The 27934-nt window shown below is 48.4% G+C and overlaps 1 protein-coding gene and 1 long non-coding RNA gene across 2 annotated transcripts in view; one reads left to right on the top strand and one right to left on the bottom strand.

Moving 5' to 3' along the window:
• GGT5 (gamma-glutamyltransferase 5) overlaps nt 1-1337 on the bottom strand; it is a 37444-nt gene extending 36107 nt beyond the window's left edge. Inside the window, exon 1 of the mRNA XM_075013069.1 lies at nt 1006-1337. Within this exon, the coding sequence (XP_074869170.1) occupies nt 1006-1166 (161 nt within the window). The 5' untranslated portion in view covers nt 1167-1337. The remainder of the gene's footprint in view (nt 1-1005) is intronic.
• Nucleotides 725-26547, top strand: LOC142022843 (uncharacterized). Its single transcript, XR_012648054.1, has 3 exons — nt 725-794; nt 23940-24104; nt 24932-26547. It is a non-coding gene; the product is annotated as an uncharacterized LOC142022843 (long non-coding RNA).
• The last annotated feature ends 1387 nt before the right edge of the window (nt 26548-27934 follow it).

The raw sequence follows: 27934 nt of genomic DNA, 5'->3' as shown, positions 1-27934 counted from the left end.
GGGAGCTGTCTCTCCACACTGTTTACTTGCCTCAGGATCCGCATTGATCTCCACCCTTAGGTCCTGCAGGAAACTCTCCCACTGCTTGACCCACCTCCCCAAGTCCACTCAGATACACACACCACAAAGCTGGTACAATGGTCTGAGGAGCCCATGGGTTGACATTTCTTGATAGTTCATTCATGCTTCTGTGTGGCTGCGTGCACATACCCCTCAGATCACTGCACTGCCTGTCCTGTTTCCAGGAAGAAATTAATCTTCCCCCTTCCCATCTAGCCACACTCATACAAAGCTAGTGGCTAAACTGAGTCATGCCTGTTTCCAAAAAGATCTCTCCATGGTTTCAAAGGTTTCCACACAAGGCACCTGGACAACTGCAAAACATTTGCCTTTCTGTCTGCTGTGCTGATTTCAGATAACTATGTGAAATAATTTCCCCAGGCTTGCCCTGTTATTGACATAAAGAACATTTCACCCAGCCAGCCCAGGCAGAGTTGGCCACAAGCCTGGGTGCGTGGTCTTTCCCGGCAGTCCAATGCCATCTCTTATGCGTTCTGCCTCACCTTCTCTCGGCTTGTTTCTAAGTCTTGCTGGACGGAGATTACTGCCATGTAAAGTGGAGCATCTCCTTAAGAGCTGCTTGTGGGCTGTGCCCAGTCACAGGCATCCCCAGGAAATCGGTCTGCAGAGCAGCCAGACTTGTTAGGTGCGGGAGACGGAGAAGGAATATCCTGCTGGCATGAAAAACTGCGGAGGTTTGACTGAAGAGTTCTCACACCAGGAATGAACTCCAGGTAGGGTCTGCAGCTTGTGCTCATATCTGCTATAACCCTTCAGATTAGGGTGGGGGGCTGGGGAGAGAGGGTAAGACCCAGTTCCTCTTGTCAGTCACTGGGAAGCACTGGCTTTTAACTGCAACTTCCCGTATTAGCTCTCTGCCTTTCACCCTGGTGCTAAGCATGCACTACAGACCCGAGTTCCCACCAGAAAAGTCCAGGCACATACCTGCCAATGTCTGAACAGACTCCAGTGTCAGCTGCCACAGCAGCGTGCGGATAACTTCTCGGAGCGCACTTGGGCAGGGCCAGGATCAAAACAGCAATTGTAATAGCCAGGAGAACTCCTGCGACCAGCAGCGCAAGACAGCAGATCCTCCCTTTAGACATGGTTATCCCGACTTTCCCCGATGCTGCTGAGAGAGGAGATTTCAATCCTGTTGGTAAAGACTTGCTGGGAGGCAGTGAGCGCTACAGGCAGCAGGGAGCTCGCCTTGTAAGAGGCGCTTTGATGCCCCACAGTGGTTCTGAAGGAAACGCTCTGCTGCTGTGTCTGATAGGAACTGTGTGTGCAGAACATACATCACTGGAAGACTTCCCCTCACTTTAAGGGAAAAGGATGGTTCTCTTTGGAGGGGAGGGGCAGGACACGGCTTTGACACTCGTTGGGATTCATTCCTGGAGCCCTTCCAGTGGAACATCTCCCAGCACTTTACACTCCCCCGGTTCCGGTTCTTGACACGTGCCAGCTGCAAACCTCCAAGCACAGATTTATGAGACAGCGTGGACCTGTACCACACAGGCTTCCCAGACTGCATGCTTGGACTGAGCCTGGGATCCTTCATCATACACTGACTCCGCAACACACAGCTCCTTAACTTCCCCCTGGAGCAGTACCCATGGCCCGCAGTGGGATTCCCATGGTAGCAACGTTAAGGATGTAAAAACAAAAAAGCGGTAAAGTAGCACTTTAAAGACTAACAGAATAATTTATTAGGTGAGCTTTCATTAAGGATGTAGTTAGATTGTTACCTAAGTCTTTCCTCATTCTTTTCTGTCATGGGGCAAGCACCTCCCCCTCTGGGAGGCAGGTGAGAGCCTCTGAGGCCCCCTGGGGGTGCTCAACCCCCTACTCAGTCAAGAATAGGGGTGTGGGTCCCCAGCTCCTTCTCGGCCCTAGGACCGGAGATCCCAGTCTATAACAATGCCCTCCTCCTCCAGCGTGGTCAAGCCTAATGGCCAGTCACAATTAATGCTCCTCTCCCACAGGGCAGAGTGGACTAAGGGCCAGAGTCACTACCCATATTCCCTTCCTGCAGGGCAGTGTTGCCTAGCAGCCAGAGTCAACAACAATATCAGCATGGGTTTGATGGGGCTGGGTGACCCACACTCCTCCCCCCGCCACCCCCGACTGGATCCCAGACCAGAGCCCCATCAAAGATAGAGTTATCCACTACTAGGTCAGTGCCTCTGAACAACCTGAGGTGGTGGGGTGCAGCTCCCCACACTGGGCCACTTCCTCCCAGTGTCTCTGGCACAGTCTTCCTTGGCTCTTCCTTTCTGACTAGGTGCATTGCCCAGGGGCATCATTTCAGGTTTAATGGGGGGTGGGATCAGTGGGCCTGACCACCAAGTCAAGCCCCAGGGCAAGGAGGGAGGAGGGCCAGCTCCACACATCCTCCCCCACCTCAGGAAGGGACAGGGCTGAGGGCAATCAGCCCTCCAGCCCCCTCCCAAACTGGAGGAGTGGCAGTGTGTGTTTGTGCACGTGTGTGTGTTTGTGTGTGTGTGTGTGTCCTCACGCACGAGCAGCTGGGCTCCCCACTTCCCATTGTGTGTGTGTGTGTGCGGCTAGGCTCCCTGCTTCCCGCTCTGTGTGTGTGTGTGTGTGTGTGTTAGTAACTAATGGGGTTGGTGTCATGATGAAACACATCTGGACAAACACATGACCTCAGTATTGCTGCACAAGACAAACTCATTCCACTCATGGATGAAAAATGTTAGAGGAAACAGTGCCCCACACCCCAACCCCTGCCTTCTGAACACCCCCACAACACCTCTTCCCTCTGGCCTGACCCTCCCCTCGCCCAGCTCTTACATTTCTTGCAGGCACTGTTTTAGCACAGCACCTCCCCACCCAAAGGGGCATAGGTTGTTGTAGCACACTGCCTGCAAGAAGTTTAACACTGTTCTTTCACCCCGGTTCTGAACAAATACAAAGGGTTGGAAGGAGGGCCCAATCCTAGTGTTTCTCTAAGGATTTGAAAGTATAAACATCACCTTCATGACATTCCGAGAAGGTACTCCAATTTGAGAGATTCTACTACCCTCAGAAATATTGAAAAGTAAATAGGAGCTAAGATTACTTACCTGTTGGAAGAGAAGGATAGTCAGGAGATACTCAGCTATAAAATGGCCGGAGGTTTAGAGCAAGGATTTGTTGTTTCTGCACAGTACCCGGCAGGAAAAGTGTTCGGGGAAAAATTCATTAGAATTCAAGAAGTTCATTTGCTATCCTGCCAAGGAATTGACATTTGTGTGTAACAGTCTGGGTCCTACCTGGTGATCTGACTCAGCCCATAGTGAAGGAAAGAGTGAAGGGCCAACATCCTGATATTGTATTATGCTAGATTCTGGCCACAGTCTTTGTTCAAAAATTTTTGACATTAAATTACACTAAGCAGGACCCAAGCCTTTCAGTCTAAGTGAGCTGTTCACAAACAAAGGCTCTTTAGTTACTTGGTATCAAACAAGAGCTAATTCCATGTAAACCTTGGACATAAAAGCAGTAATTGGGGCTTCTCTTGAATTGTAGCATCGTAATTCATTGAAAAGACACCCAAAAGTCTGGTTGCTTGTTGAGAAGGAAGGGAGAACATTCTCCTCCTCAGCCAGTTCACAGAAAGGTTTAACATGTCAATGTGAGTGACAGTGTTTATTCTTCATAGATGACAATCTGAGCCCTGACAGGACGGGTAGCATTTATAATTGTACCAATACACGTATTGCTTATTTCTTCCTTTATGTCTCAAAAACCTTATAGGAATGTACCAACAGAAAACATCTACTAGAAGGTGCCATGTGACATTACTAAAGACTAGGAATTGGAATTTAACCTATCTTTTACAGGAGAAATCTTAAAGGATAATATCTTTGTATTCACGTGTAAACCTGAGCCATGGGAGGAGCACTTATGTAATCTTTTAGATGATTGGCTTATTTGAGTTCATAACATATTGCTGCTAGCATCTGTCCAGGGGTCTTGGGGAACACCCAGACCTTTTGCTTCCCTCCGCCCATTGGCACCCTATATAATTCACTGCAATCAGCTGTTTGTCAGTTTCACTGAGCTTAACAAGTGAAGTGACAATCCACCAATAAGGGCCTTGTGCTTGAATCTATAGTCAAACTTTTGCTCCCTCAAAGACCCTCTCAGACGAGTGCGAAGTGGAACTAAATGAAAGAATAGATGCCCCACCCTGGCATACTGTCATTCCCCCCAAAACTGGAGAGTTGGAAAAACAGGAAAGTTTAAAGTGTAATTGAAGCAATGTTTGTGGTGTGATAGCATGTTTATTTCTTGACAGAAGGGACAGATCCCAGCAGAGGGTCATTCTTTAGCTCTGCTGCTCTTACAATTCCTAGGTGATAGAGCAAGGACTAGCTAGCTCAGAAGGAGTGGGAGGAGAGAGAAGCATGAAGCAGCTTTGCCATCAGTGTGGGTGGAGGCAAGCAGAAGCTGTTGGGTGGGGGCAGATCCTCAGAAAAACAGCAGAGCCAGAGATGCATAAATAAAGTGTTCTACATTCCTGGGTAGAGGGGAGGCAGGAGCCAATGTCCTGCAGTAGAAGGGTTCTTGGGGATGGGGGCTGCTGCCTCCATTGCCTGTCATTTCCTGCTGGCTGGCCTCTCTTGCTCGTGCTCGTTCAACACCCACTAACAATCCACCCTGACTGAGCTGCTTCACAGGCCTTTATATGTGGCCTCCAGCTGGAGCATGCTCAGCAGGGTTGTGGGGGGGAGGCAGGGGGCTTCCTCAGCCAAGTGAGTAAGGTTAACCCTCTCAGCCCCAGTGCGGGGTTAGTACACCCACTCACATTTCCTCAGACAAAACTCCCACAGACTGATTTTTCTCTACCCAGAGTGACCTCACATATGTTCAACAAAAATTTAACATACAAAAATCTGTAGCAGAACACTTCAGTCTCTCTGGACACTCAGTAACCGATTTAAAAGTAGCCATCCTGCAGCCAAAAATACTTCAAAAACAGACTCCAAAGAGAAACTGCAGAACTGCAATTCATTTGCAAATTTGACATCATCAACCAAGGATTGAACAGAGACTGGGAATGGCTGGCCAATCACAAAAGCAGTTTCTCCTCTCTTGATGTTCACACCTCCACATTAACTGCTGATAATGGGCCACGTCCTCAGTGACTGAACTGATCTTGTCAACTCTGGCCCTCCTCTTGACTCGGACTCCTTCATTTTCATGAGCTTTTAAATTTAAACCCTCTTCTGGAACCCCCCACTCATGCAGCTGACGAACTGGGTCTTTGCCCCCGAAAGCTTATGCTCCAAAACATCTGTTAGTCTACAAGGTGCCACAGGACTTCTTGTTGTTTTTGAAGATACAGACTAACTCGGCTACCCCTCTGATACTTGTCCTTGATAAAGGACTTATATTGTTACTGAGCTGGGGTTGTATTTGAGAAGACGCTGTAAGAGGCTATCCATGCCCATGTACTTCAGTCCTGTGGTTTTCCAGCAACCACCTCTACCAGGAATGGACATGCTCAGAGTAATTCTAACTGAGATCCAAACACACCCCTGATATGCTAATCCAGTCTCCATGAAGAACCTTTGTCCCTTAACAAGACTCTTTTCACATGGCAGCTTTTCAACTTGCCTTTCTCAGAAATCAGCTGTTTTATGGGAAAAATCAGCAGGCTCCTCAGGGGACGGGATAAGAAGCTAGTCTTGCTGTGGTGATCCAGATCAGTGGGGAAGAACCAGGAGGGTCTCTGGAGGGCAGCTGGTAATGTTCTTTACTTGCACAAGTTCTGTAGCATAAGCATCTTTCACTCAGTAAAGGAAAGGCTAAGAAGCTTACGGCCCTGTCCTTGCAGGGTGTGGAGTCTCTCTTTAACTGCGGTGGAGTTCTACAGAGTAGCAAAGGTCTGCATGTGAAGATCCTTTTGCCAACGTGGGATCTTGGTTAGTGGTGGTCTATGAGTAGATTAAAGAACAGTGAGGAGCTGCACTTTCCTCCATAGCCCTACCTAACTTTCCATGGGCCGACAGAGGAACAGTAGGAGGCCACGGTTGCTTGTGCTTTTTCAAGTAACAAGTCTCGAAGACATCTTTGCAGATTGAAAGATACAAGTGGCAAGGAAAATGCCAGGTGCCAGTCCCAGTCCAGATCCCCATCAAGCACAAATCCAAAGGATGTGGGAGGTAGGAGGGGAATAGCCAAAATCAGATCCCCTCTCATTTAGCCCATCAAGTAGTTGTTGCTGTGCAGGCACGGTCTGCCCCAGTCTAGCTGTTGACAGGTATCTTAATGCTTTGGGGCACTGGCTCTGGTCCCCAGTGGCCCCCTTTCCACTCAGAAGGGGGCAGAGCCATGTAGGTGCCAATCTAGGGAGAACAAACTATAGGGCTAAAATCTTGAAGCATCAATGTTTTAATTGCGCAATCTATGAAAACATGTCCCGTGCCTGAACATTTTGTGGATGATCCTGGGCAGGCCTGGAGTTAATACACCTGCTGGGCCTTACTTAGCAGAGGTGTGAAAAGGAGAATACAGGCTGGCAAACAGAGATAAATGTGAGGCAGAGAGAAAGGAGGATTTTCACAGTATATTTGCACTATTCACATGAGCTCAGAAGGTTAGTACAGTGCCTGGGAAAGGAAGGGCTCTGGAATACGGTTTATCTGTAAGTAAGGGAAAAGATCTTTATTGGCTTGAAATAAAAGGTGCTGAGTGTAACCGGGGACCGAATTTAGCCCATAGATGATTAAGAACATTCACCACTTATATAGCACTTTCCATCCTTTGATCTCATAGACTTTGACAGTGAGGAAACTGAGGCACAAAGATACTGTAATTTGCCCAAAGGCCACATTAGGAGTCAATGGCAGAAGCCCAAGACCGCCTGGTTTCCACTCTAGCACCATATCAATGGGAGAACAGCACCTAAGGCTCCAGACAAGAGCCCAGTAGATCAGAAATTCAGCACAGAAGACAGTTGACAGTGTAGCCTTTCAGTCAACGTGAAATCTCAGGAATTCTGCCTGAAGAAACTTCTTTTGCTCCGCTTACAAACACCTTTGAGGTGCTGGATGCAGAGCGGCCGATAAAAGCAGCACATCCCACCCTCCTCTTTGTTAGGTCAACTCCTCTGCTCAGCACAGCACCATTCCAGGGAGCAACTAACAACAGCTGATGAGAATCAGAGACAAAATCACCTGAATTTTCCAGGGGTCTTCAAGGGATTTTAGCTTTTCAAGTATTGCATTTCCCCAAGACCTATTCTTTTGCATCCTTAAACAGGGGGTGAGTACAGTTGTGGTGGGGGTGGGGGTGCTAACAACAGGCAGAGCTTTTTTTTGTACCGGCACCACTGCAGCCCAGACATGGGATTGGCTGGGATAGGCGGGAAGCTGACTGAGTACCGTCTCCTCTTTTTTTGCAAAAAACAACTATCACTGAGCAGACAGACAGCTACAGATATTCAGAAAATTAAGTTAGTTTCAGCGGGCCTTTGCCCAATAACCATTACTCCCACCAAGTCCATTTCCTTTAAATAAAACAACTTCAATAAATAACAGTCTTGTGATGACTATGCTCGGCAAACTGCAGCAGTGCAAATTCTGTAGCAATCACGCCCCTTCCTCCTTTGGCTTTACTTTATCTAAACTAAAGCATAACATCTGCATGGCCAGGCCCATCTCTTTTTGGTATTCATCTGCAGAGAACTGGACACATCGACAATGCTGTTTGTTACTATAATGAACCATAACAATAATAGTCTTAGAAAAATGAGACAGCTTTAAATGAAGTTTACTCTGGTTAAATGATTCTGGGAAAAGTTCCAACCTTGATGAAACGAAAAAAACTGAATTGGATATATTTCATACAAGTTCATATTCTCCTCCAAAGCAAACATATTTCCAATCATGGGACACCAGTTGTTTCTAATATCATTAAATTACATGAGCTCAAGAGGCATATGAGGACACTTGAAATGTTGATTAACCACAGTCCCTGCAGTTGTGCTCACAGTTTCACGGAGGCACATACTGGGGGTACTTTCTTTTCCCCTCGTTTTTTGTACCACCCCAAACAGGAGGCATGGCTGAGGGTGGGGCTGAGGCAGTACATCTGCATGACCAGAAAGACCTGGCCAGCACAGAGTGGGGTCCTCGGAGCAGAAGCACCACATTGGTTTCCTTTGATCACCGTGTCTCCCAGGAGTAGAGCCCGGTGGATCAGTGGGTACCAATTTCTATCCATGGGCATCTGCATCTGCATATACAAATTTTTATGCATGCAGGGCTCTATTGATTCTTTGTTCTCATGTGGATGAAGTTCTCCCTTTTGCAGAAGGTCAGTGTAGTTCCTCAAATGGGCTTAAGTGGGACTTAGTGGTGCATAAGCCCTATTGCATAGGGTTAAGGTTCATTAATTTATTATTAATTATTTCATTTGTTGAAGATAACCAGGTGATTTCCAAAATAGCACCAACACGTTACCTCTACTCTCAACAGCGCAGAAACGCTCAAGGTTAGATAAGTGGAATCTTGTAATTTCACTGTTAACTTGCTAATTGGATTTTGGAATGAATCCAACAGAACATGTTTATATGAAGACAAAAGCTCATTAGAACAATTATGGCAGTGACAGAAAATTATGAAGCCATAAAAGAAGGGGTTTATCTCCAACCCAGAAGTACCTACAGTGAACTTTATTTGAACTGTGCATTGGCTAAATTAGGTTCAAGAAGTACAGAGTCAAGCAAAACTACAGCATTGCACTTGGACTTTCAGACAACCTTAGACAAGGTCTCTCACCAAAGACTTGTAAGCAAAGTAGGCAATGATGAGAAAAGAGGGAAGGTCCTCTCTTAGATTAGGAACTGGTTAAAGAAGAGGATGCTTAGACCAGGTCTACACTAGGCAGGTAAGACAATGTAAGATACACAAGTCTAGCTATGGCAGTTGCATAGCTATAATCAATTTATCTGCAATTGACTTACCAGGCTGCTTTCATGGGGGAGGTCAGCAGGCTACTTTCCTTATTCCTTGCGAGACTGAGGAATACAGAGGTCAACCCAGATAGGTCTATTTCATGCATCTCTACTAGGTACACAAAATCAAACTCTGGAACATCAGCCCTGACTGGGTTGGTCTTCCACATATTTTAGACGTACCCCAAGGTTAATAAATGGTCAGTTTTCAGAATGGAGAAAGATAAATATTGGTGTCCCCCAAGGGTCTGTACTGGGACCCTCCTATTCAACATATTCATAAATGATCTGGAAAAGAGGATGAACAAAATGTGGTGGCAAAATTTGCAGATGATACAAAATTACTCAGAAGATAGTTAAGTCCAGCATTGACTGCAAAGAATTACAAAGAAATCTCACACAACTGCAGCACTGGCAAGAGCATGGCAGATGAATGTCATTGATGATAAATGCAAAGTAATTCACACTGAGAAGCTATGATAGGACGAGGCTTCTGGGCACAGCTAGAGAACTCAATCCATCTACCTTTGCTTCAAATCCAAGCTACTTACAGCCCTACGGGGACTTCCTTCTCACTAAGGCAAATCCAATGGGCCACCACAGCACTTCTGCCAGCCTCACTAGCCAGCCGGAAGCCACACAAGCAAACCCACAGACTTCCCAGCTGCTGTATCAGCCCACACCAACAACCCCCAAACTCAGGTGAGGGGCTCATAAGCCTGTTTCCCCCAACATTGCATAGATGCCTCCAGGCTCCAAAGAGCCCAGCCCCAGACCCCGGTCAATATATACTTGGATCTTACCGAAAACAACATGCTCACCAATCTTTTAGATCTAATATCTAAAGATTTATTAATAAAAAAGAAAAAACAGGATTAGAGAGAAGAATTGTTAAAGCGATTATTTAGATGCATCCATCGTAACTACTGATGCGGGCCAGTGATGTTATTTGCCGATTCTTGAAAGTCTCTGAAAGTTCATTTTAGTTTACATAGTTTCAGTCACTGGAGCCGTGTAGGTCCGGCCTGCTGGGGTCCACATACTGGGCACGGACCCTGGGAGACCAAAAGCAAAAATGATCCAAGATGGGCCCTACTAAGGCCACACTATCCTTTCTCTTGAATAGTAACAGAGAGAAAGCCATGCTAGTCTATACACTATCAAAACAAAAAAGCAGTCCAGTAGCACTTTAAAGTAAAAAAAAAAATTTATTAGATGATGAGCTTTTGTGGGACAGACCCACTTCTTCAGACCATAGCCATACCAGAACAGACTCAATATTTAAGGCACAGAGAACCAAAAATTGTAATCAAGGTTGACAAATCAGAAAAATATTATCAAGGTGAGCAAATCAGAGAGCAGTTTGTGTCTAGGACCAAATCCCTTCTTCTTCCCATAGTCCCTTGAGGATCTGCCCCCACCTGACTCAGGTGGGCTGTTGTGGCAAACTGCCATTGGAAGAATCTCAGGAGACAGCCCCATATTTCTGAGATGGACCTGTTCCTTTGCCTCAGCTCAGGTCCCTTGACCAGTGGGTTGCACTCCATTGACAACTCCCAAGTTTCTGGGATGTGGATTCAATGTCTGAGCACTTTGTTTGTGGTCCATTCATCCTGGCTGGGGCTGAGTTCACACCTCCTATTGTGAGGCTTAGCACTGAAACATTTCCTAAGACATTTTGATGGAGTGGGCCATTCTGTTAATGACTTAAGAATTTGCGTCTTATTGAAGAATTTTCAGTCTGCTTTGGAAAGAGAGACTGCTGAACTCTCTTTCATATTCAAATTCGACACATTAACACGTGGTTTGAACTGGGATGCAAATTTTCTGAGACGCTATAGGGGCTTGTTTGCATAATTGGCTTAATCTAATTCTTGACTCCCCCCCACCGCCCCTCTGCTCTCTGATTTGCTCACCTTGATAATTTTTTTTCTGATTTGTCAACCTTGATTACTATTTTTGGTTCTCTGTGCCTTAAATATTGAGCCTGTTCTGGTAACGGCTATGGTCTGAAGAAGTAGGTCTGTCCCACAAAAGCTCACCTAATAAATTATTTTGCTAGTCTTTAAAGACCCTGGGCTGCCCAGACACTAGGACCCCGCCCCCGCCCCCCGTCGGCTTTATTGACATAGTCCAAAGGAAAGGATAACCTCTACGTTTGGTACCAGCTCAGCTGCAAAAGTTGCCAGGCCAGTGTCAGAAGTTAACACAGAACTGCCTTAGGACTGCCCTCCAGATTTTCTGTCAGGGTCTAGTCCCTTAGCCTTACTCCTTCCCAGGATAACCCACAAGGCAGTGGGGCGTCTTCCTCCACTTTCACTGGAGTTGTCGATTTACAGCACCACACCTCCTGGTCCACCACTGAGACTGTGCATTAGAAGGGAGAAGGAACAAGTCCCTCCATAAGGTCGGTATGTGAGACAGACCAGACTCCCCTCACTGTGTTTTGCCTGCGAGATGACGCAGTTGCTCGGGGGATAGCATTGCTGTAATGCACAACAGCTGCTAGGAGCCAAGAGTGAGAGTTGAGTAGTGGGTGAGGACCAGTGCTTCCGTTCGCCTGAAAAGGTGCAGCTGCCGGAGAGTCAAAGGTACTACCTCTACCCCAGACACCCCATATCCACAACTCTGTTCAAACTTAGCAAGAGAGTGTGGAACAACACCAAGCTGTACACTCACACCAAATGCAAGTCTACAGAGCCTGCATCCTCAGCACCCTCCTCTACGGCAGCGAGTCCACTTCCGCTGCCTCAGGCGCATTCTTGGGATATCATGGAAGGACAGAGTGTCCAACACCGCCGTCCTCGAGCAAGCTGGAATTCCAACCATGCATACCCTCCTCAGGTAGTGGCGGCTCCGCTGGCTTGGCCACATCCACAGGATGGATGATGGAAGGATCCCAAAAGACATCCTGTATGGCAAGCTAGCCTCTGGCAAAAGACCTCCCAGATGCCCCCAATTGCGCTACAAAGATATTTGCAAGAGGGACCTCAAGCAGGTAGACATTGACCCAGATAGTTGGGAAGAGCTGGCAGACGACTGCAGCAGCTGGAAGCAGGAACTACACAAGGGCTTTCAGATGGGTGAGATGAAGATCAGACAGCTGGCAGAGGAGAAGCGAGCCCATAGAAGAGACAGCAAGGACCTGCCAGACACCCACTGCATATGCAGCAGATGTAGCAAGGACTGTCACTCTCTTGTGGGCCTCCACAGTCACAGTCAGTGCTGCAAATGACGATCTTAAATGGAGTTATGAAGGGCGCGATCCATAGTCTACACAGACTGAAGGATGCCTTGGACAAGTCTTTAAAGTGCTACTTGACTGATTTTTTGTTTTGATTTCCTAACACAGCTACAGAGCTAAAATCTGTAACTATCTACACACATGACAAAGACATATAAGTAGCCTACCAAGATTCAGGGCATCATCAGCCTTCATTAGACACAGCCCCCCAGCACAAGATTTGGAGCCTATAGCCACACTGGGCATTCAAATAGCTTCCAGACCCAATATAAAAAGCCAGTCACATGACAGAAGCATCCCTACTGTCCATATAAAATGACAGGGTCTAAATTAGCTGGGGAGCATAGAGTCATAGCGGCTAGAGCTCTGAAAACATCCACTTAGTGTGCAGGGCAGCAAACACACAAACAGAGCCTTAGTAACTACGGGAAAAGGGATAGCTAATAAGTTAGAAAACATGATAATGGCATTGTTTGAACCCCATGCTAGACCCACACTGTGAATACTGCCCATGTGTCTGGTCACCCCATCTCGCAAAAAGCTCTGTGAGAACTGGGAAAGGTACAGAGCGAGGCAGAAGCCTTACTAGGCGTATGGAACAGCTTCCACAGATTGAAAAACCGGGACTGTTCAATTTGGGAAAGAGATGACGAAGGAGGGCAGAGCTGTGCCATGCATTGGAGGGTCTAGGGGCACATGCCAGGCCCTGCACTTTGGGGGACTCTGCGACAGCTGCCTGAACCATCTCCTGGCTGGGTCCCAGGGCGTCTGGCCTGGGGTATTAGGTGCGGGGGGGGCTATTGCTGGGTGGCAGCTGGGGTCCCTGGCCCCACACTCGCCGTGGTGGCAGGAGCAGAGCTGCCTGGCAGTCTGCTCCACCTCACCCACCACCCTCTCCCAGCCCGCTGCACTCAGCTGCACCATGGCAGCAAGAAGCAGAATGCCCCAGCCCCAGGGTGCTCCGCTCCCCAATGCCGCAGAGAAGTGGGGCGCAGCAGGCTGGGAGAGGGTGCTGAGGTGGGGTGGAGCAGGCTGCCAGGCTGCACCAGCTCCCACCACTGCAGTGTTTGTGGGGAGGGGGCCCCAACCCTGCTGCTGCCCTGTGCCAGGCCCCTGGTAATGCTCCAGCTCTTGGGGAAGCGGGATTCAGCAGCAGGGTGGAGCGGGGATGGAAAGGGGTGGAGCTTGTGGGACAGGGTTGAGTGGGGAGGTGGGTGGGCAGAGGCCAGCTGGTGGTGGTGTCTGCAGCAGGGGGGTCACCCTGGGCCCCATGCCTGGGGCACTGGGGATGGGGGAGATGATGAAGGTGGAGAAAGTGCTATTTGCCCCGTTACACACCACAAGAACAAGAGGTCCCACACTGAAATTCATAGATGGCACGTTTAAAAACAAACTAAAAGCAGTACTTCATCACAGCCCACACAGCCAGCCCAGGGGACTCCTTGCCTGGGGATATGTGAAAGTCAAAAGGGACGCCTGGGTTCGAAAAAGAATCAGCTGTGTTAATGGAGGGCAGGTCCATCAACAGCATCAGCCAAGGTGGTCAGAAAAGCAACCCTCATGCTCCAGGGGTCCCTAAACCGCTGACAGCCAGAAGGTGGGACAGGAGGCCAGAGGATGAATTACTGTATAAATTGCCCTGTTCTGCTCATCCCTCAGAAGTGAATTGCCAGCCACCACTGAAGGACAGGATAACAAGCTCGATGGACCACTGCTCGGACCCAGTGCGGTCAGGCTGTGTTCTTCTGAGCAGGCATCATGACCAGAGCACAAAGAATAGGGATATATTATGGGTTTTGCCCAGAGGAATGAAATAACCCAGTACAATCAATATTTTAGTTACGGCTAATTACCAAAACACTCATATATCATAAATGCTGGCCATCAGTTTTATGCCATATTCCAATCGCAAAGGCAGGACAATCAATGGGGTTACTCTACATTTACACGAGTACAGCTGATCTGTCTGGCTACCAGAGAATAATCTACCCCTGAAATAATAAGCACAAAAAGCTGGCCAGATTCTCCTTCCATTACAAAGGAGTAAACTCAGAGTTGATGGAATTACGCTGGAACTCTTAGGTGTAAGTGAGAGCAGAATCTAGCCCTGTACACTTTCTTCAGAACAAACTTGTCTGAGGAGTGGAGACTTACAGGGTTATTTTTAAGGTCATGGATTTTTCTAGGTCATGAAAACAAGTAACTGATCATTCTGGTAAAGGGCAGAAGATGTTTAGATAACGCGTCTCTGCTGTCATGATCTGCTGCACCCTTTCCAGCTCTCGCCTCAGTCCCAATGAGCAACACCTCTTCCTTCAGACTCCTACAGCATCACGTGGTCCTGCCTAGGCAGAGACTGATCTTTGTGAACTACTGCACTCTGCCTTGTTAGCTGTCCAGTTCTTACAAGCTTTTCTTGACTCTCAGCAGGGATGCAAAACGCTGGTTTGAAAAAAGCTGCTCTTTGCAGGAAGACAAAGCCCACCAGGCTGAACTGTCTCAGGGGAATCGTTTAAGAGCAGCTTAGATAAATATCTAACAGCGACGATATTGAGGGTGCTTGGTCCTGCCATGAGGGCAGGGGACTGGACTTGATGACCTCTCATTGTCCTTTCCAGTTCTAGGATTCTATGGGCTACATTTCTGCATTCTTTTCTAATGGAGCAGGATGCATATGTCAAGAAAATGCCTCCAGTATCTACAGTTGAAAAACTGAATATTTATCTGAAACCTTCATGTCAAGAGAGATGCTAAAAAGCTTGCAGATGTTGGGTCATATCCTTAGCTGCTGTAAGGAAGCTTCTTCCCTGTGAAATCACTAGAGCTACTTCAGTTTGAAGCAGCTGAGACCCAGTCTCTTGAGTTCTTACAAATAAGAGTGGAGGTGGGGAGAAAATAATCTGAAAAAAAACAAGACACCAAAGTCATCTTGCCTTTTTTTTTTGTTTTGGAGGAAAAGTCCTTAGAAACTGCTATTATACAGCACAGAGAAGCAGGAAAGGGCAGGAACGCATCTTTTCTGATAAAAGTCGCCATTTTGGGGTTCTTCTTAATGCCTTCTGCTTTGGGGGCCTTTAGGGTCACATTTTCAAGCTTTTCTCTGCAACCATGAGGGCTAGAAATTTACTTAAATACACAGAGATTTGCAAATGATTCCAGAAAAAGGAACGTCATGAAAAGAATAAATCGTAATAGCTAGGAATTCTTTGAAGGAATTGCCAGCTGCTGAAATCCACTGGCTAGTGCAGCTGCTGAGGAGCCCCAAAAATCTCTGGCCTGGGGAAGTTGCCCCAGTTCATCTTATGGATGGGACAGCTCTGCATATGGCCTATGAATCTCTATATCAGGGTTGTAAGCAAAACATACATGGTGAAGAGTGTCACACATTCAAGGGACCTGCACCTTTTTCACTTTCCCTAGTCTACCGAGAGGACTTACTTAAGGCTTCCAGATCCCTGTCTGGCATTACAATGAGGGGGTTGTACCTGGATGCATAACTTGTTTATACCTATGTATAAAAGTGTGTGTAACTGGGGCTGTGTCAAGCAACTTAGGGGATGATGGAGCCCCCTTGACGTCAACTGAGTTGCCTCCATTGTCACGGCGTACGTATGTACCAGTGTAAACTGCTGAGTCATACTGGAGACTCATGAGGGTGCTGGAGAACATACATCAATGCCAATAAACCCGGCTGCAGTGCCTTCATACCTCGCTTGATTTGTGGTTCTTGGGGGCTCTCCGAGGTCTGCAGTGCTGGCTAACCACGGAGTCTGCACTGCTGTCCAAAGAAAGCACACACACGCGGCCAAAGTGATTGACATCAAAGGGAGCAGATTGGATGTCTGACCATCGTTCCGGTAGAGACGCCCGACCACAACGAGTTTGGTCCCTCTTGCAGCCTGGAGCAGCTTGAAGACTGCTCTAGCTTACTCCAGCTGCAAAAACAAAGAAAACAAAACCAAAAACCCTTGAGGAAATCATTCCGGTAGCTGGGGCATTTAGGTGACCTGACTATAGCTACTTGCGTAGATCTGCAGGGTCAGGCTGGGCTCAATTGTTTTAAAATCCTCTCTGGCCCTCCTCACCACTGCTCTATCTCACAGCTCCCCGCCATCTAAACCAGCCTTCCCCGAATCTCTCTTTATTCCAAATTGCTGGTGGAAATGTGTTTTCTCTCCCTTCCTATAATTCCGTGCCCCCCCACCCCGACCCTCTTGCTGTTATTTCTGTAACTCTGTTACTGCATTCACTTAAGCACCTTGAGACACTCCTATCGGAAAGTCATTATACAATAAGAAAACATACTTTATCTGTACAGGAATTCATCAGCTCCTCTGCCAGCACTGGGGCTGTTGGCTCCTCTATTTCCCAGAAGTATTTCCTTGACACTGAGAAACAACTAACTTGAAATTTGTCCTTTTATAAACATCAAAGTGTGCATCAGACCCTCGCCAAAGAACAATACAGTGGACAATTGCATAGGAAATTAATCACTGCATGAGGCACTGATAATGGGTCAAAATTCAGCTCTGGAGTCTTCCTGGCAGTGCTTTGGGATGTTGTCCGAATGTCCGGTTGTATGCTTTTCCCAGTCAGACTGCCTTATTTGTCACTAGCATGGCTATGATTTAATCATGGAGGTTGCAGGAGCCATGGAGTCCATGATTTCCAGCAACCTCCATGACGTCAGTCTGTGGTGGTCGCGTGCTGCAGGGTCCCATCACCTGCAGGAGCTGAGAACTCTGGGGTGCCCTTGCTGCCTCAGGAGGCAGCTCCAAGTCTCAGCAGGCAGCCAGGAACTCCCCAGAGCTTCTGGCCGCTGCAAGCAGCAGGGTCTCCCACAGCTCCTGGCCACCATGGGAGGTGTGGGGGAATCCTTGAGATTCTGGCAGTGGGGGAAACCCTGAGGTTCAGGCTGTGGATGGTGGGGAACCCCAGAGCTGCAAGTGGCAGGGGAATCCTGGAGCTGCCAGTTGCAGGGAAACCCCAAGTCCCAGCCACCACAAGTGGCAGGGAACCCCACAGATGCCCACTGCAGTGGGGGAACTCCTAAGCACCCAGCCACCCTGGGTCCCAGGAGTTGAGAAGCTACCCTGCATCTCCTGGATGCCACAAGAAGCCAGGTACCCCACAGCTCCTAGCCCCACAGACAACAGGGGAGAAGCAGGTGATCCCCACAGCCCCAAGCCACTGCAGGATGCTCCTAGGCCTGGTGCTGCTGCCCCACTTCAGGCAGTGTGGAGACCCCCAGACCCCTGTTGTGTTAGGGATCTTCTTAGTAAAAGTCAGACAGGTCACAGTGGGGGCAGGGCTGGGGCAGAGCAAAGGTGATTTTTTTTTCTTTTTCCTCTGACCTCTCCAAGACTTTTACAAAAAATACCCATGACAAAATCTTACCCTTAACCATCAGTATTTTCTAAGTTCTGACAGTATGTTCAGCCAGGCATGGAAATAAAAACTGTCCCTTCCCCAAACTGATTAACAATATGAAGACAGTTTTACAATTGAGCAAGCTCGCAGGGTTTAGGTGGGCTTCAGCAGAGGACAGACCTCATGTTGGCTCTTGACACATGGATGGTACCAAAATTTGTATCCGTATCCACATCTGTATTTGCAAAAGTGGGCTGCAGATATCCACCTTGACCTCCCTGGATGCAGATACCCACAGAGATAAAGCAGATATCTGCAAATCTGAAGGGGTTTAGATCAGTGGCCTCCCTAATTTTTTCCAACCATGGGTGGAATAAATTTTGTTATGTGCACTAAGGCATGTGCAAATGTGTACCGCCAACATAAACAGGCTGCTGGCTGTGGGTGCTCAGCTAATCAGATGGGCCACATCTGAATATCTCCTGGGTGGCTGCCCAAGTGCTCAGCTTACAGGGACACTGTTCTAGATACAAACTTTGTATCTGTATCCATAGCTGCAAAAATGGGTGGCAGATACCTGTGGCTTCGCAGGGTTGTAGTCATGGGTGTATGCACCTCCCGCTGCTCACTGACGGTTTCTGGCAAGCTGCCGGAGCCCTGAGAAGCGGAAGGACCAGGTGGCTGCCAGAGGAGGGAGTGGACGACAGAAAGGAGCTCCTGCCAGCAAACTAGCTATTAAAGAGCCGCAGCAGTCACCCGTGCAAGACAGGAGGAGGTGATTGACAGGCTGGGGAACCTGCGGAGATCAAACAGAAGGTAAAGGGGGAGCTCAAGGCACTGTCTGAGTGGAAGGACCCTGAACCTGCTCATCTCGTTCACAGTAGGGCCCTGAGCTGGAAACCAGTGATGCAGGTGGGCCTGGCTCCCCCAGCCCCCTGCATTCTCCTATCAACCTTGGGAGTGGAGAAAGATTTTCAGACTCCTGGGCACCAGGAATAGACAGACAGCTCTGCAGTGCTCTGTGAGCTGGGGCTTGGCCAGAGGACACACCGTTGCACAGATTCATCATCTCACAGCTGGCTCGTGACTGAGGTGGCCTGTCTTTTCCAGGAATTAGCCAGATGTTCACTTGAAAGAAGCAGGGCCTGTCAGCAGGGATTAAAGGGACACTCACCAGAGCAGGGAGAGGTTTCAGGAGCCCCCTCTCCTTCAGCCACCCTGGAAAGGCCAGGCTGGGAAACCCGTGCTGTGGGTCTTGGGAAGCTAGTTTAGCTCACTGTGCTGGTTGGGACAGGTAATGATTTGCATGCTGGGACCAGCCTTGTCTGCAACGCTCACAGTCAGTCTTATTCTAAAAACTCCCCCATGACAGCTACTGGAATATAGGAACCGAAGAGACACTTCTCGCAGTCTGTTTGATGACCTCTCTCTGGTAACTGCGGTGAAGCTGAGTGTTGCAGAGTACGGAGCACGGAGGGGATTTTTGGAGGTATTTCCCCCCAAAAGCAATTCTGAAAGGAGTCATTTTTTCCCAGGAATTCACAGCTAATTATGCTGCTGAGTCACAGCGAGCTCAGTCCCCAAGTGCTCAGTCATGCTAATGAGTCAGGGCTAAGGCATGGAACCAGCACTGGAGTGAAGATTTCACTGGGCGTGAGCAACAGGTCCCAGGGAGCAGGGACAGAGCAGGGCCTCCCTTTCCCTGGAGCCCATGCTGGGGCTTTGCAGTCTGGGCCTTCCAGGGGATGTTTAGAGCAGTAATTTTTGACCAGTGTGCCATGGAACACATGTCCAAGGGTGTCCTGAAAATTCATCAATTTCCTGTCACTGTGGCTCTTTGCAGAGCCGCTGGGGGAGAGGTGGGGGGATTGATGACCCTGCAGATGAGCCACCATGCAGGGGAAATGGACGGACCCCTTGCCAGCTGGGACTCAGGCAGCCTTGCAGCTTGAGCCCCAGCTGGTGTGAGGTTGAAAATTCCTGCCCCCCCCACCCCCCGCCATGGCTCTGCAAAGAGCCACAGTGAGTGGAAATCGACAGAATTTCAGGGCGCACTTGGCCAGTTCTCAGGCTGAAAACCACCGCCATGGAGAGCTCACACACAACCACCCAAACTGAGTGCAGAAGAATCTCCTCCAGAGGGAAGGAAGACAAGCAGCAGATTCATGAAGGCTGCCATGGACTTCCCCAGACAGTCCTAATTTACCTGCCGCTCATGATAACTCACTAGCACTGGCTAACTAGCTAGCTGGACCCTGCTGACTGCGTGTTTTTTCAGAACCTCAGAAAAAAGCCATCTTCACATCTCAAGACAAATAAAAGCAGAATCTATCTATCTATCTGTCTCTCATCTCAGCATGTGTGTGTCTGTGCTTCTGGGAGTCTGTCTGTTCAACAACTCCTGCGCAGGCCGTGGTGAAGCGGCTGGTGGCAGCCCCCAGAGCCTGTTGTCCCACCAGACAGCCTGTGTGTTCGGGGAGGACTAGAGGCCAGAGCCAACATGCAGAGCACACCCCTCCTGCTACAGTCTGCAGGAGAGGAGTGGGGCCTGGAGCAGCCGCATGCCAGGGGGCAGCCATAGGCTGGGGGCTGCCCCCAGAGTGTTGTCTCCCTGACAGGCTGCAGGCCGGGTGGAGGGCAGCTGGAGGCCAAGGCTAGCCCACACAGCCCAGCCCCCACCAGAGAAGGGTGCAGCCCTGGATATCCCGCCTCCTGGATACCTGCCCCAGGAGGAGTGGCAGGCCAGGGAGCACAGCCCCTGCCCTCTTGGGAGGCTGGGAGCACTGCCCTGGCTCCCTGGGAGAAGCTGCCACTGGAGCAGCACCACCTTCACCACCACGGGCGGCCTCAGTAACACCCCCTCCACCGCCCAGTCTCTTGTCCCGAGACCCCTGCCCTAACTTCTGCACCTGTCCTGGGCCCATCCCCACCTTCTAACCCACTGCCCTAAACCACCCGCCCGTCCCTCCTCACCCCTGAATCCTCACTCCAGCTGCATTTTCCTTAATTTGCCAAAAAAACAGTGTCACCGACAAAAAGCACAGCCAGTTTTCACTGATTTTCAAAAAATTATTTTGGTTAAAGACCTGAGCAACATGAGGTACCTCTGCTAGGAAGCTAATAATGGAAGGCTTGCCTCTTCTGGATAAAGTTTAGCCCCTAAATCTTTCCCTGGCAGCAAGCTTGAAAGAGGTTACACAAGAATACAAGAAAGCCTTGGTTTCTTCACAAGAAATTAAGTTGGTTTTGTTTTCTTGGCTGTTTTTTTTCTTTCACTTCTGTTTTACTTTGGAAATCTCCAGGGGGGCTGGATTTGCAAGAGAGCAGTGCATTCTTCCAAGTCCTTGCACAATCTGCCTTTGGGATGGTGCCTTAACTACACTGCTTAGCCACTTTCCCACAAAAGTTCACCACTTTAAACAGCACATCATCTCTCTGCTATTTCACACAGAGAAACTGGGCTGGTGCCAGCAAGCTCTGCTAGTCTGTGTTTGTGAAAAGGAAGATTGGGGCTCCAGAGTTAAATCTCAGTCTTGCTAGTCACTCACTACATGGCCTTGAACAAGTCACAGACTATCTGCCTCAGCTTCCCTATCTGTAAAAGGGGAGTAGTAATGTCTGCCTTCAAGGAGTAATCGATGAATGTCTAAGTAGTGCTAGATGCACCGAGACTATTTTTCTGAGAGTGGTCCTGCGTGAGATGTTGTGGGTTAATGAAGGGTTATCCTTGCCTTCTTTCCTATAATAAATATAGCATTTCAGCTGCCTCCTGGCACACATGAGCTGTGTCTACACGTGCACGCTACTTCGAAGTAGCGGCACTAACATCAAAATAGCGCCCGTCGCAGCTACACGCGTCGGGCGCTATTTCGAAGTTAACTTCGACGTTAGGCGGCGAGACGTCGAAGTTGCTAACCTCATGAGGGAATCGGAATAACGCCCTACTTCGACGTTCAACGTTGAAGTAGGGACCGTGTAGACGATCCGCGTCCCGCAATGTCGAAATTGTGGGGTCCTCCATGGCAGCCATCAGCTGGGGGGTTGAGAGACGCTGTCTCTCCAGCCCGTGCGGGGCTCTATGGTCACCGTGTGCAGCAGCCCTTAGCCCAGGGCTTCTGGCTGCTGCTGCTGCAGCGGGGGATTCATGCTGCATGCACAGGGTCTGCAACTCGTTGTCGGCTCTGTGTATCTTGTGCTGTTTAGTGCAAGTGTGTCTGGGAGGGGCCCTTTAAGGGAGCGGCTGGCTGTTGAGTCCGCCCTGTGACCCTGTCTGCAGCTGTGCCTGGCACCCTTATTTCGATGTGTGCTACTGTGGCGTGTAGACGTTCCCTTGCTGCGCCTGTTTCGATGTGGTGCTGCGCAACGTCGATGTTGAACATCGACGTTGCCAGCCCTGGAGGACGTGTAGACGTTATTCATCAAAATAGCCTATTTCGATGTCACCACATCGAAATAGGCTACTTCGATGTAGGCTTCACGTGTAGACGTAGCCACAGGGTCCTGTGGGCTCAGCATTTCCCTTCAGGGTAGCTCTGCAAAGAGCCACAATGCAGGGGAAATTGACAAACCCCTCACCAGCTGGGACTCAGGCAGCCTTGCTGCCTGAGCCCCAGCTGCCACGGGGGTGTCAGTCCCGCCCTGCCTCCCTCCTCACCCCCTAGCTTTGCAAAGAGTCACAGTGAGGGGAAACTGAGCAGATTTCAGGGCACACCTGAGTGCCACTTCACACTGGTTGAAAGCCACTGATCTATAGTCAAAGTTTTGTTTAAAGATTCAGGAATGGAGCAGCTTTCACCCTGTTCTCTCAGACGGCAGCTGCTGAGTTACTCTGTCATCCTGCAAGTGAGGCTCGTCATGCCCCAGTCACTTTTAGTTTAAAGGAAAAGAAAATGCAGATGTGTCAGCTTTAGCCACAGACTCATCGTCTGCCACAAGTCTCGTAAGTGAAAAAACAGGATGTCCACATTTTGCATTTGGCTGCTCAGACAAGTACTTACACTGGTGAACCATGCTAATGGAATGCCGATCTGTGTGACTGAAAGGTGATTATCACAATACAAACAGCCAACAACACTTGAGCAAGAACAACATGTTCAGCATTAGGTTAGAGATGTGAAAGAGAGAGATTCTCATTACAACAAGGCTGATACAAACGGAAAACAGAGCTCAGGGGAAAGGAAATGGTTTTGATCATTTTAAACAATACAGTTCACTTACTACCATCCTGCATAGGTCCTCCGGGAGGCTAAATTGTGCCATGCCAAACAGATAGGAAGAAACACAATCTTGCGCATTGATTGTGGTGGGTAATAAAATCCACAGGATGCAATGCTGGCCCTTCTTTAGGCTGTTTAACAGTATTCAACCAGAAAGAGTAACCCTACTTCATCCTTCAGTTTTCTCATCAATCATTCGCCACAAAATGCCTTGGCTCAATCAGAACCCAGTGAGCAGCAAAATGCTTGAGAATCAGCTCCCTGAGCCATTCAGCCAGCCAGGGGAAAGTTTGAAACCTGGGGCAATAGCAGGACATTATTCTATGAGCTCAGCCAGGAGAGAAGAGCTCAATCACATGTGAGCAGGTCTGCCACGTGCCAGTAGCAATGCAACATTCACAGATGCCCATTCATCACAGTGGGAGACCTGTCACTTGGGTTGTTTGTATGAAATTGGTGCCATAAGCTCGTGGGTCTGTGTAGGTTTTGGACGAGAGGAAACAGCAAGTTCTAGACTTCTGCTTTTCTTCCCTCTTCAAAGTCAGAGGCATTGGGAGGATGCGAGACTGGGGAGGGACTATGGCAGGGCCTTTTCTAACTTGGCACTCCATCAGGCTACATATTCCACTGGCTTTCTCCATTGCATTCACTGTCAAGGAATGGGATGGCCAGGGCCAACTTTTCTGCCAATAGCTGGTGTAAATCAGGATTAACCCCCCCGAAGTAAATGTAATTACTCTGCGGTAACGCTGGCGCGAAAGAGAATCGGGCTTGGGTCTAGTACTCAGAACAATGAAATCCAAGGAAGATAAATGCACCCTTCCTCCCAGTTGTACATGCTGCTCAGAGGTGCTAAACTCACACTATAGCATGCCAGGCTTCAAGCAGAAGCAGCTATTTCGCTGCGCCAGGGTATCTGCTTGGGACCATACATCAGACACGTCTGTGTCTGTCCTAGTTGGGGCAAAGTAGAGCTCTTTCTCGGGCTATAATTCTAATCTTGTTCCCAGAATATCCATCCCCCACACTTCATCCCACATTGTTTCTTGAATTTTTATCCCCGCTCTCCCTATTATGGCAGCAGGTCCAGCGGGACCGTCAGGAGCCCAGTCGCACTGCAGAGCTCTGTTCCAAAGCAGCAGAATGCCACAGGGAACTGAAGAGATGAGAAGGCCCAGCAAAGGGTTAGAGGTCACTTTTCAGTAGAGATCCAACCCAGCATGGTGACAGGGTCACTCCAGCAGAGGTGAGTTCCCTGTCTGCATTTCTTCCTGCCCCATACTGTTGTCCTTCTGCCAAGGCTCTATCACTCCTCAGAGCACAGTGCTGGAACTCCTCTATCAACTACTGTGGGTTGGTGGACACCAGACCTTACAGTCGACTGCAGAGACACAATTCTAGTTAGGGCAATTGCGTAGCTAGACTCGATGTACCTGCAGTCCACTGTAAGGTCTGTCCTCACTGATGGACCGTTTCTCCCATCGACCTCCCTTACTCCTTGCGAGAGGAGGAGCACAGGGGGCCCACTGCAGACCCCAGAGAGATCAATGTCACACCTCTTTACCAGATGCACAAAAACAAACTCCGGAAGATCCACCCTGAGCGAGTAGATCTCCCAGTAAGTGTAGACGACCCCTGAGTAGGCAATACAAGACTAGGGCTTTGTGTCCTCTTGAAAGTTTAAAGTGCAGACACAGCTGCATTGCTGCCGTTGCACTTTAAACTTTCATGCGCAGACAAAGCCCTAGTCCTCTCCGCTCCATGTTGAATTTTCTTCAAAATGGATGACCTAATCCTCAAAACCAGCTTCCATCACTCATGCTGTCCAGCGGAATTCATATCCAGGCCCTGATGTATTGCCCAGACTCACACAGATTTTTACTGAGGAAACAGACACACTGTGCTCTTTCGTAGAAACTTTACCCTTGTTCTTTTTTGATCAGGAGTTTCCCTTAACCCAAAATAAAATACATTCAAGCAGCTCTTTGTTTGTAGAGACATAGAACACAAATTCAGTGTAATGAAATATTGTGGCTAATCTTTCCAAAGTAACCACTGGTTTTGTGTATCCAGCTTCAGCAATCTTGAAAAGGAAGACTCTCGGCTCTTCTTGAACCATAAGGCCTTTCCATAGCACCTGAAATTCAGCAACCAAATACTGAGGTACCCTAGATCTGAATTTCCTAACAGCAGAAACCAGGTCTAAGAAACTCAAGTTTAAAAATGCAAAGGACTTTGGAGTTCAAGAGCTTTTGTACCCTCCAAATATCAGCTAGGAAAAAAGTATGGAAGAATTCATGGAAGTAAGTAAACATTTAAATGCAAACCAGAAGCCTGGACAGCTGCCCTGTCCTAAACTCACAGCTGATCTACATTGCTTCAGTGGAAGAATATTTTCCTTTTTTTTTTCTCATGATCCTCTTTTAGTATCTTCTACATAATAGATCCACTTATGGCAATATTTATTGTTCTTCTGAAGATTATTTTCAACTTTCATTCCAAAAAGATGAGCTCGGAAAAGCTTTCTGGTTTTTTAAAAGGACTTGACACTGGGTTGATTTAAATCCTTTCTTACAAGGTTTTATTTGAAGTCATAAGACAGCCAAATGACACTAAGAGCTGGTCTGCATCAACAGTGGTTCGCAGGAGCCTGCCTCAGGTCTGGGTGAACTGGGCTGACCTTCATTAACATTTCCTGGGGGTGCTTTGCTCGAGTCCTTTTTAAGTATATAAAATACTGAGCTGTTGATATGCCTGAGCAGAGCTGGCAGGTCGGTGCAAGGCAGATTGATGACCCGTTTTAACAAGAACTAACTTCACGAAGACGAGCCCTAATGCTGAAATAATTCACTTCAATCAATAGTTTATCATGTGACTATTTCAGCCAGTTACCTGCAAACCTCTTGCTTTGAACAGCTGCTTTTTGCAAGTCTCAGAGGCATCCATGCAGCTACTTGGAGTTGCGCCAGAGGATCTAGTGTGCGCAAAGAGAATAAAACTCACTAAATCCACACCCCACAGGCACCTTGTCAGCTCCCAGAGCTCCTTGAGCAGAGCTGGAGGTCTGGCCCTTGATTTGGCATTTGCTCTGAGTTTCTTCTGCAATGGATCACCTCAGACCACTGACCCTGGATCATAGAATCATGGAACACTAGAACTGGAAGGGACCTCAGGAGATCATCAAGTCCAGTTCCCTGCCCTCCTGGCAGGACCAAACACCATCTCTAGACCATCCACGATAGGTGTCTATCTAACCTTCTCTTAAACAGCTGCAGTGATGGAGATTCCACAACTTCCCTAGGAGGTCAAGGGCTGAGAACCAGTCCCCCTTGTCCAATGCTGGGATGATGGTTGCCAAGGTTACCATTCTGAACTATGTGTTGCAAATAAACTTGTTCAGACTCCTGAGATCCAAGATCGGTCTCCATCCCCATTTTCTTGGCTGTAAGAAAAAAGTGGTAGTAGAATCCTTTGTGCCAATGTTCTTTGGGGACAGGCGCTCTTGCTCCTAAGGTGAGTAGTTTCTGCATCTCCTCTTGCAGTAGGAGCATGTGAGATGGGTCCCTGAAAAGGGACAGGGTAGGGGGATGGTATCACGTGACCAGATTTTTATATTGTGGTCTGGACACCATTTTAATGCCCAGTGTGGCTACTGGACCCAAGTATTGTGCTGGGGAAGCACATGTGAGTTGTCTAATGAAAGCTGATGATGGCCTGAATCTATGTGTGCTGCTTATGTGTCTGTATTATGCATGTAGGTAAAATTATAGATTTTACCCATGTAGCTGTGTTAAAAAATGTTTGTGCTAAGCTTCACAATAGGAGGTTTTAACTCAGTCCCAGCCAGGATGAATGGACTACAAACAACTGCTCAGATGACAAATCCACATCCCAGAGGCTTGGGACTTGTCAGTGGAGTGCAGCCCACTGGTCAAGCGACCTGGGCTTGAAGAGAGGAACAGGCCCGTTTCAGAAATTTGAGACTGTCTCCTGGGATTCATCCAATGGCAGTTTGTCACAACAGCCGCTAAGCGTCCTGCTTTAATCCAACTGCAGAGGCATTTGAAGAGGACCAGTTGTGACTGACTGGAGGGTGCAGTAAATTAATAGTGAGAAAAGAGGGGTGAACCTCTCCTTGAGAACACCAGGACCAGCCATTTTTACTGACTTGGAGATGTGATCTGAACACAGCACACTCACAAGCAGGGTGGCCTCAATGTGCCATTGTCAGCCTCTCACCCAGTCTGCTGACCCCCCCTGCATGGTGCCTGGTGAGTCCAGGGTAATAATCTCATCCCTGATAAAGGCCCTGCTGGCTCATTGCAACACATGGCTCCATTCAAATCCTCTGTTAACCTCCTCCCTGCCAACATACCTCTCTGCAGCATGCCGGCCCCTTGCTTCTCTGGGGCATGAAGTGCAAGGACTCTGAATAAAAGTGTTAGCAACGCTGACCTAAAGGGACACATGGAACTCAAGGGGCTGGTGTGAGAGCAGATGCACTGTCTGAGCTATCAAAACCAAAAAGCAGTCCAGTTGCACTGTAAAGACTAACAAAATAATAAACAAAATTAATAATCAAAATAATAATCAAAATAATCTATTTTTGTTAGTTTGTAAAGTGCGACTGGACTGCTTTTTGGATTTGACAGTATGTAGACTAGCACGGCTCACTCTCTGTTGCTGTCTGAGCTGTGTAGGGCTCTTTGGCCCCATAAACAGCAGAAGGGAACTTGCTTTTTTTCTCAGCTCTTTGTGGCTGCTCTCCAGGGCAACGCATAACAAAGCCTAGGGGCCAGCATGCTGCAGGAAGGGAGGAGGAGCACAAGGCGGAGTGGGAACAAAAAACCAAACAAAACGTCCAAGTTTGATTAGCACTTTGCACTGCTACAGAACATGCCTAGGTCTGGGTTTGATTTGAGTTTAACCACAATGCCCAAGCACCTCAGCTGGGGTTTGTTTTGCAAAATTGCTAACAAAATGGAAAGGATGTGCATCAGGAGAGACCCAATCTAACTACTTCTCCCTCTGCGTAATTGGTCCTCAGTCGCTGAGAGAGACGGGCGCTAAGAAGAG

Source organism: Carettochelys insculpta, chromosome 18, assembly GCF_033958435.1.
Source record: "Carettochelys insculpta isolate YL-2023 chromosome 18, ASM3395843v1, whole genome shotgun sequence".
Taxonomy (NCBI): domain Eukaryota; kingdom Metazoa; phylum Chordata; order Testudines; family Carettochelyidae; genus Carettochelys; species Carettochelys insculpta.
Note: the sequence above shows the minus strand (reverse complement) of the source record. Positions and strands in the feature narration are given on the sequence as shown.